This window comes from Limulus polyphemus, unplaced genomic scaffold (assembly GCF_000517525.1).
Source record: "Limulus polyphemus unplaced genomic scaffold, Limulus_polyphemus-2.1.2 Scaffold2756, whole genome shotgun sequence".
NCBI lineage: Eukaryota > Metazoa > Arthropoda > Merostomata > Xiphosura > Limulidae > Limulus > Limulus polyphemus.
The window spans coordinates 39,192-49,366 of record NW_013668366.1 but is presented as its reverse complement, the minus strand read 5'-3'; the positions used below and the strand labels follow the sequence as shown (position 1 = coordinate 49,366).

Genomic DNA, 10,175 nt, shown 5'->3' with positions numbered 1-10,175 from the left:
CATCTGATCAGTGTCTCCAAAGAATTCAGCTGCCCAATTCAGAACAGATAATTCTTTTTGCATCCCTTTGAAATTTGTAACCAAAATATCATTATTCCTTATCTCCATATGCAGCAAAACATTGAACCTAATAGAGCAATGACCACTTGCACCTAGACATTCTCCAATTTTCACCCTCTCGATCATTTCTATACTTTAAATTAACAATAAATGTAAAATAGCATTGTTTCTAGTAAGTTCATTGACTAATTGGTGAGGCCTGACATGGCCAGGTGAGCAGGGTGTTTGACTTGCAATCTGCCGGTCATTGGTTCGAATCCCTATCCCACCAAAAATGCTTGCCTTTCCAGCTGTGGGGTTATTATAATGTGATGGTCAATCCTATTAATCGTTGGTAAAAGAGTAGTCCAAGAGTTGGTGGTGGGTGGTGTTAGCTAGCTGTCTTCCGTCTAGTCTTACACTTCAAATTAGGGATGGCTAGTGCAGATAACCCTTGTGTGGCTTTGCAGGAAATTCAAAACAAACATACAAACTAATTGGTGAAGAAAGCCAAAAACCTTTCTCCCTTATGGTTTGACTCTAGGATTTCCCAATCTATGTGCCTGAAATTTATATCACTCATAATTATAACTTCATTAGCAGCTGTCATTTGCCTGGAGCTAAAAACCTGATGGTGGACTACCTCTATCAGCCAGCCCCCATTATACCAACGGGTTGGTCTCTACATCCACAGGTCTTTTATTTGGTGTGCTCTTGGCTGGGCATGCCTAACATAGACATCTTTGCCACATTTCTCATCTACAGGTTTCTTCTTTCTTATGCCCTGTTCTTCATCCTTTGGCTCTGGCTATTGATGTTTTCAGCCAGGCCTGGTCTCACTTCTTTTTTATATGCCTATCCTCCTATTTGTCTCCTCCCTTGGATCCTCACCTTGATATGTGTCACTTTTTTGGGGGTCCTATTGTTGACACTGCTTTAACAAGCTCAGCCTTGGTTTCCTCTGCTTCTTCACTTAGTATCCAGACCTCTTCTGCCTCTACCCAATATCCCTCTTTATTTCTTCAATCTCATATATCTCTTTTTTTTTTATCAAAGGATATCATCCCTCCATCCTTACTTGGGATTTTCTGGTCCACTGCCCATTAGGCCAAACTCTCTATTCATGTAGCATTCTTTCTGTCACATTGCTGTCACCCTTCCACTATGTCTGTCTATCAATGAGAGTGGCAGATCTTTAGTCATTAGTCCATCTGCTACTCCTTTCCTCTTGGGCATCTTACTAGGAAACATCTTTCTGCCTCTTTACCTGGTTGTTAGTCCATGGTTTATCAGTCTCCATCACTGCTGGTTATCAGGTGGCCTTTTCCATTGCATTTCACTCTTCCTAGTACCATAGGATGCTTCTTCCTCTATCCTCTTCATTCTGTTCTGCTCCTTTGACCTTCTCTGACACCTCTCCCAACTGATGAAGACCTTACTATAGTTTTGCATGCTTTCACTTGAACTGTGTTTGAACAGTTAGCTTCTTGCTCTTTCTACTGTCTTTCTATTCAGATTTATTTCTTCTTGCCTGCATTTGCTGCCATTTAGATGTCTCTGCTATTTGTGCTTCTTGCACACTTTTCCACTGCAATTAAATACTCCTATTCCTGGACCAATCTTTCCTTCCTAAGATTTTATTTTTGCTCAGGAAGGTAAATATACTTTTCTGCCTTCCATCTTTCATCTATCTGAGCATTGTAATTTTAGTGTTAGCCACTGGTGACAAGTACTTGGGAGTACAGCACTCTGTCCCTCCTCAGTGAAAGGCTTGCGGGGTTTAGTCCTTGGAGGAAAGTGTAATATCTATATTATAATGCTGATACCTAGTAATAAAGCAACTCAGTAAAAGTTCAAATCCTGCTCTATGCATTAATTAATTCAAACTTGGAGAAAAATATAAAAAACTAGTCATGTTCCAAATTTATAGGGTCAAATTGCTATGCTAATCTTAGACCCCCCTCAGGAAGTGTAAATGTCAGAGAATATAGTATGGGCTAAAAATGAGGTTTTTGAGAGCCTGATATGGCCCATGAGTTGTTTACTGGGTATTAGTGGTGTAGTTGTAAATATAAGTTAATTATCTGTATACATATATAGAGACAGTGAGTTCAATAAAAATAGAAGTCTTGTTAGGCAATATTCTGTAGAGAAATATTTAGTTTGTTTTAGGGAAAATAAATCTTTCCATAAGTATTTCCAAATGAAATAGGTATTTAAAGATTAAAATTTAATTTAGCAAACTATTTTAGATTTCTGTATTATTTAATCAAAGTGTTTCTGTTGCACAGATTATCTCACACCTGTTACCACCCCCCTATGCCACTAACTGTACTGACTATGCTAAGATGGGAAAGACATCTTTGCGGCCTGGCTTATTAACACAACAGGTAAATTTCATGTAAAAACAAAGTATTTAAATTTTAAGTTCATCAGTAAACTTTTATAAGAATTTCAGTACAAAGCACCTGTTTAACAAAATTATTTCATACATGTGAAAGCAAAGTATATTTAATTTAAATGCAGGTTTTTTAAAGAAAATGCATAAAAGGTATTGTTACTTTTATTTTTCCTCTACATTTGGCACGTTAATTTAAAGTTTATTATATTATCTCAATTTATATATGTTGGGTATCCCTCAGAATGTTAGTAATTGCATGGTATAACACACAAATGATGATACATGAACCTACTTCCACTAATCCAGTAATTTATACATTGCCCACTGAATATACAATTTTTAGTTTTCTCTTCGTTAGAAAATGTATGCCATAAAAGTCCATGAAACCAAATTATTGCATGGCAGAGAGAACAATTAGTTCATTCTCATGTCAGTAAAGTTTACAATGTAAAATTATGTTTAAGAGTGCTGAATTATGTAGAAGATATATGAGAAAAGTAACATAATTTTAATATAGAAAATGGCTACATTATAGTAAGTAGTTCTTCAAATTTCGAGGTATTTTCTTTGCCTCTTACATCTGGGTTACACAAGTAATGGGTTGGTCAAATTAATTATTATTTTGAAAGTACTAAAAGTACCCAATTTTACTACACTACTTAATTAAAAATAACTTTATCAATATGCAGCGTGAGTGTAGTTAGTGTCAAAAAATATATACATCAAAACATAATGTAAAATTAGTTTGTTTTTATAATAATACATTACTTCAATAAGACCTTATGTTTTTGCTCTGGATTTCCTAAGAAAGATATAGTGAGTATTTGTGTAAAGAATGATTTCTGAAAAATCTAGATGTATAAGAAGCTGAATAGTTTTGGATTAGCCAGAGGTTAAGCTATCCAAGTGGTGTAGTGCACAATATTATAGTGTCAGAGACCTACCAAATTTTTTTCAGATTTATAACATCACCATTAGGGTAAAGATTTCATACTGAAAACCTAATTTCCATTTTTCTGAGTCCATTTTAAATAGAGAAAATGCAAGCAGCACTAATTATTTTGATACCATTTACATTAGTAATAAATTGATTATGCATATATTACCAAGAGAAAACACATAACTCAAATTCCTTTTAATCAATCAGCAAGGAGAAAATGGTAATAACTGGGTACAATATATACAAAACCTTTAATCTCCTTCAGCTTCAGGTTTAGCAACAGTAGTGTGCAAACAGTGTTACAGCTTTGATTTTGTTACCAACATTATTAACTAAAAAAAAGTAGCCTTCATTATATATTATCTAAATATTGAACCTTTTAAGAAATGTGTACCTTCTAAATACACAGTATAATTGTAAGATGTATTTTATTAACTGTTTTAATACCAAAATCATATGTCTTAATAAACACATGATATACGACAAAAGATATTTCACTATTTTAATGCTCTCACTCCTGCTTCTGAACCAGAGAGGAAAGAATTAGAAATGCATAATCACCGAATCATGCTTTATAACCTCTATTTATGCTTAAAATATGATGCCCATATCAATGTTATAAGTATTGAAGCTGTAAAGTATCTTTTTTTAAATATGTTTAAAAAGGTTATGATTGTACAAACATTCAAATTAAACAACAAATTGAAACAGAAAATTTAGAATGGAATGAAATAAATACATTTTTGGAATTGAGATTTGTTAATGCTTTTTGAATTTAAAGTGCATGGCCAATCACATACCTGAATCAAGTCAGCTGTGCATTTACCAGTGGAATAACAATTACATTTTGTTGTTTGGCAAGAAGAGCAAGCATTGATGTAGGAGTCTAACTATGTAACAATATTAATCACGTGGCTTAACTTAAATCAAAGAGATCCTTCTGCATATATGGACATACTGGATCAATACACGTGGGAAAAATCCAATAAGGCTTGGAATAATAGAAAACAGGTGCAGAGACCATCGCTGGTTCTATCTATGCTGCAAGACCCTCACAACAGGAATTATATTATGTGATATTGCTTTTGTTATATGTGAAAGAAGCTGTTTCATTTGAAGATTTGAAGACCATTATTAGAAGTATTTGTTCTATTTTTAGAGAAGCAGCTAGTGGTGTTACAGAATGGGAAATATGCCTTGAGGAAGTTGCAACTTTTAAGGTGCTAAACCAACTGAGACAAGCTTTTCCTTATATATGCGTTTTCTGTAGCCCAGAAGATCCAAGAAAACTTTGGGACCAACTTAAAAATGATGTTATCAAAAACCCTACTTGTAGTCATGACTTAGTCACTTCCAAGAATCTAGGCTTGATTGATGTTGAAAACATGATGATGCAACATGGTAAATACTGCAGTGACTACAAGATTCATCTTCTGCACAGAGAAGATATATTGGACAAAGAAAAGCTTAACGAAAAAGATATGGTCAAAGAAATTATTTTGAGAGAAGAATATTTCAATAACCTGTATGAATGAAATTATAATTAATGAAATTATATTTGCTGTAAATGGAGAGAATGATTCTAAAACATTTTTTATAGATGGACCAGGAGGAACTGGGAAAACATATATTTACAAATGCTTAATATATAAGCTAAGAAAACAAAAGAAGATTGTTTTGAAATATTGAAAGGGTGGTTAACTGAAGGCCATTTAATTGCAAAGAGTTAATACTAGAAAATGTTAAAACATGTAGGGCAATATTATGTCCAAGAAATATAATTTAAAAAATAATCAAAAATGATGTTGTGAAAATATTTTAATAGGAGAACCAAAAACTTATTTTAGTGAAGACAGCATTACCACTGATGGTCCAAATGCATACAGTAATATACCAACAATTTATATCAATAGTTTAACCCTTGCAGGCTTACCACCACATAGGTTAATACTGGAAATAAGAACAACAGTGTTGTTTATTAGAAACTAAGACATCAACAGAAATTTAGTAAAGTGAATTCATCTTATAACAACAAATCTTCATATTAATATGATTGAAGCAGAGGTCTTGACTGGTGAGGATCAATCTACAAGAGTTGTGATTCAAAGAATTGATTTGATGCCATTTATCAACAAGTGAAGGTAATTCCCTATTGTACTAGTGCCCTCTCTAATAATGTACCTGTTAATCACTTCTCAATTGGCAGCCTTACTCTACAGATGTGTGTTTTCTTCGCTTGTGATTGAGTTATTATATCCATGAATTTGTTCCTTTCAAATGTTTTTTAATTTAGTCACTGCCGTTTTCCCCTTTTTTTAGTGAAGAGTTGCAATTTAAATTTCATTATCTACTCTCCATTTTCTGATTTTTCGACCTTGTGAGTTATGCACTTACTGCTTCGGGTGGTCATGACTAACACTGATGTTGTTGCTATGATGGGTTTCCCCTTCACGTTGCAGGGAGATAACACAGTTGTTGACCGCAGGCATGATGGCTGTGTTCTATCAAGAATTGTACCATTTTTGGCAACATTATTTATAACCTGTGGAGTAGCCTGTCATACCAGCACCTAAATGTGTCTGAATGGGTGGATGTGACTTTGGGCAGTTTGTTTTTCCCTTCCTGAATATGCTTTTCCATCATGTGTAGTTTGGGGGAGTCTTACCTAGGCCTTCTTCGCCCTTTGTAGCTTTTTTTTCCTCAGGTATGTTAATTTTATCTATGTCTTCTTTGGGGATTAATCTTTAGGTATTCTTTGCTTTTCCTTCCTACCCAGATAATGAGGTTTGTGCTCATTGTTTTGGGGTACATTTGCATCTGGGGGATTGGTATGCTTTGTCCCTGTGTATGTTGGCCTATCATGTTTTTACTTTTCTCGTTCCACCTACCAATAATTCACCTCACACCTTTTGGATTTTTTTTTATTCCAATGTAGGGTTTGGACCCTTATGCTTCGGTTGTGTTTCCCTATATTGGAACTTTCCCATTCATTTATGTCATTATCCATTATTGTCTGTGTTTTATCATCCCTTCACCTTTTGGTTGGGAAGGTTCTTTTGTTTTATCATATCATTTTTCTATTGGCCTTAGTCATTTCCTCATTGCTACAATGGCATGCATTTCCTCTTCAACCTCGCTTTACTGACATGGCTGCTATGAAGTTGGGTTCTTCTAGGTCGAGATCCTGTTTTATTTAGGATTCTCTTACTCTCCTCTTCATTATGTACATTGTGCATGGCACCTTTTTTCTATCACGAGGTGTTGGGTTCTTCCTGCCTATTTGGAGACTGGGGTTGTTTCAGCAAGTTTCCATAACTCCATTTCCACTTGTCCCCACCCTCCCATTATATCACCATCTACTTTTATTCACCCTTGGTTGGATACCTTTCTTCCCAATGCCAATCAGAAGTGGTTCATGACTTACTTCTCCAGTGTTCCTTCTGTGAAGAGATCATTCTATTTAGGGGTTTTCACTCCTGTTTTGTGGAGGACGTAGGTATATGTGTCAGATACATGTCTCCATATTCTTGTTTCCCCGATATCCATACATTTCTCTTCATTTTGTTCTTCGTGGGTGTGTTTTCAGTTTAGGGTGTTTTTGTTAGGCCTTACCTTGGCTCCCTCTGTGTTCAGCTGAATGGTTTAGACCTTTGCTCATTTGTTTCCTTCTCTGAACTTAGTGTACACTTTTCCAGGGACAGCTGGATAGTTATAGCTTCCTCACTACCCGTATCTATTCTCCATACTCAGTTTCTTCTTTGGGACGCTGCCTGTATGGGTTGGCTCACCATGATAGTGATTTCATTCATCATACCTGGTCAATTTCTGTTTTTCTTGGTGTATTTTTCATCTCAATTCTTGGTTGGGACTAACCTTCTCCCCTTCAGTTTAGAGCTCTGGTACATCCTTTAGGTGGCTTTTCATCTTCTCCCTTTCCTTATTGCATGTGCAATTCACTCACATTGGGGACATTGGCTTCTCTTGCAGCCCTTGTTCCTCTTGGTCATGCCAACGTACGTCATCCTCTGTGGGTATTTGGATCACAAGATGCTGTCTTGATTGGGATCTCTTGAATGCTCTTCTTACGCTTTCTCCTCACTAGCAGTCTGTATTAACTGTTGGTTGGATAGAACCTCTATTGCTGCTGGGGTTCCTCTTCCTTCTCATCTGGATTGTCACTTTTTCTGGATGCTCTTTTTGACTTTGCTCTATACTCTCTTGATACTTCTTGCTGTTCATTGGACAGTACTTTCCTTCCTACTGACCCTTTGGGAAAAGGTGGTGATGTGTCTCTCTGACACTTCTATGGTAAGGTCCTTTATCACCATGCATGGGGGTATCTGGCTGAGTGTCCTTTGTTTCCGAACTTTGGATCTCCTGTATTTTGGGCCCACTATCATTATATCGACTGGTGGGCATGTTGTTGTTGAGAGGCCATGAATCTGGTTGCAGATTGATTATCCCATCCCAAAGAATTTTCCTGATGGGGAGTCTTTGGATCCTCTATTTTTTAGTTTGTACCCAACTTGGATTTTTTGCATCTCATCTCAGTACACACCTTACCAGTTTTTGGTCTCGTGCTCCTCATTCCTAGGCAGGTTCAGGGGATGCTTTCCATTGGTATTGGACAAGTTGTTTCCCCCTATACACGTTCGCCTGTTCATCTTCTTCCTTGTGTCCTCTCAATAGTTCCAATCTCTCCATGTTGAGTTTGGATGGCGGTACCATCTTGACAAACTCTCACATGATTTCCATTTATGTAATGGTTTTTAGTGTTGCCTCCATTTCATGTGCTTTCATCTCCTTTGTTGACCACACTCCTGCATGCGACATCCATCCATTCCATCTTCAGACATGGGTCTTTCTGGGCATTTTGCTTTCTTAGTTTTCTCATCCAGTTCGTCCTTCCTCTTTGATGTTTTCCTGTTAATCTATATCTATACATCTAAGTTATTGTCCTTTCATTATTCCCATTCCTCATTCACTTAGTCTTCTACCAGGGACCTATCTGTTTCCCTTGTTGCAGGCTTTGGGGGAGTTTTTGTCTTCCAATTTTGTTTCTGTTTAACATTCTTGTTTCCTAGCTATATTATTTTGTTAATTTTCCATTGCTCATACTCCCCGCTTGGCTTCTTTCCAGAATTTTGGACCTCCATGTTGGCCTTCATGCTTTTTATAATCCTCCATTTTAACCTTTGTTGGCAGATTCATTATTTGATTTTATTTGCTGTTCCTGTTCCACATATTGTTGGCCTGTGGTCACTGTTTTTCTGACGTGTTTTGTGATCAGGTTTTGCTATGTTTGTTCCTTAGTTACTGTCCTTTCAATTATGCTCTCAATTTTGGCTGCTCTGGAGATTAATTATGTTTTCACTCCTCTTTTTATTCCATTCTTCTCCCACCTTTAGGTCCATTCCTACCTTTTCCATCAGTATGGGTGCAAAATTTCATGTTTCTAGGTTCGTTTCTCTTGGTGCTATGGCAGTCACATATTCTTTCCTATGTGGTTTTTCCCTACCTTTACTCATAAAAAGATGCATACAGGGTCCACTTAGTGTGTGTGAAAAATTTCAGGTTTCTAGGTTCTTTCTTCTTGAAGTTATGGCAGTCACAGACACACCCTTTTATTATTATAGACAAGTCTAAAGAGGTTATAATTACATTGTATAGATCATTGGTTAGGCCAAATTTGGAGTATTGTATTCAGTCTTAGGCTCCTTACCTTACAAAGGACATTAAGTTGTTGTAAAGGGTTCAGAAGAGGGCTACTAGGATGATACCTAGGATGGAAAGGTAGCCATACAAGGAAATTGTTTTCTCTTGAAAAAATAAGAAGAGTTAGTGGGAATCTGATTAAGGTGTGTAAGATTGTTAAGAGAATTGATAGTGTTGATGCTTCATCTTTTTTCATACTAGGGAGCACAAATAGAAATTTTGGCAGGGTAAGAGTCATCTTCAGCTCAAGCAGTTTTATATTTTAAACGAGGTAGTTAGCTTTGGAATGAATTGCCTTCAGATGTAGTGGAGATGGAAAATTTAAGGGAAGGCTTGATTAATATAGAATGATAAGGGCTAGCTTTGAGAGGTTTGTTTTAAATATTTTTACTTTAGTTTAGTGGATGGGACAGCCTAGATGGACCAGTAGGTTCCTTGTTGTTCCTAAATATATTGTTACATCTCCGTTTGTTAATTAACTTTCCGTAACTTCGTTCCGATGAAACTTTAGCGACACAAGCCCTTACTTAATAAAACTGGTTTATTCTTTCCGAATATAACTTTACGATACACTTGATTTCAACAATCGTGCTAAAACAAACGCTATAACAACGAACGTGCTCAATAATACTCTCTGACTGCAGATCAATTACTCACTGTCTACACACACATCATTGTCCCGTCACGTTGTCACCCCTTTTTATATACCAGATTACCCTATATCTAGTAAATGCTAGAGCATTCGCCAAAGTACAGGATAGTTCTAGAAACGTGGCGTGACACTAGTCATGTGACTTTGCTGACACAACAATATTATAAGCAGCCAAAATGTTGAATATAAACTCATTAGTGTGGAGTGATCAAAAATTAATTAGTAATTAGAGTAAGGTGATTATATAGGCTACTAACAATGACAATGGTCTATAATTGATCACCACAACCTTAATATAAGTAGTTAATTGATACTAGAAATATGAATATTATAACTATTGTTGTAAACATTCAAATATTAGTTTTATTTTACACTTGGCACTTGAAACTGCCTGAATTCCCTCTGATCACTAGATCAAAATTAGGGAT

At 36.1% G+C, this 10,175-nt stretch overlaps 1 protein-coding gene and 1 long non-coding RNA gene across 2 annotated transcripts in view; both read left to right on the top strand.

The window, feature by feature from the left end:
• LOC111087855 overlaps positions 1-2,423 on the top strand; it is a 7,919-nt gene extending 5,496 nt beyond the window's left edge. Inside the window, exon 3 of the long non-coding RNA XR_002612480.1 lies at positions 2,331-2,423. This is a non-coding gene — a long non-coding RNA (uncharacterized LOC111087855). The remainder of the gene's footprint in view (positions 1-2,330) is intronic.
• A 1,174-nt stretch (positions 2,424-3,597) lies between these two features.
• LOC111087853 overlaps positions 3,598-10,175 on the top strand; it is a 21,720-nt gene continuing 15,142 nt past the window's right edge. The window contains exons 1-2 of the mRNA XM_022396018.1: positions 3,598-3,611; positions 4,540-4,781. Coding sequence (XP_022251726.1) covers positions 3,598-3,611; positions 4,540-4,781 — 256 coding nt within the window. The remainder of the gene's footprint in view (positions 3,612-4,539; positions 4,782-10,175) is intronic.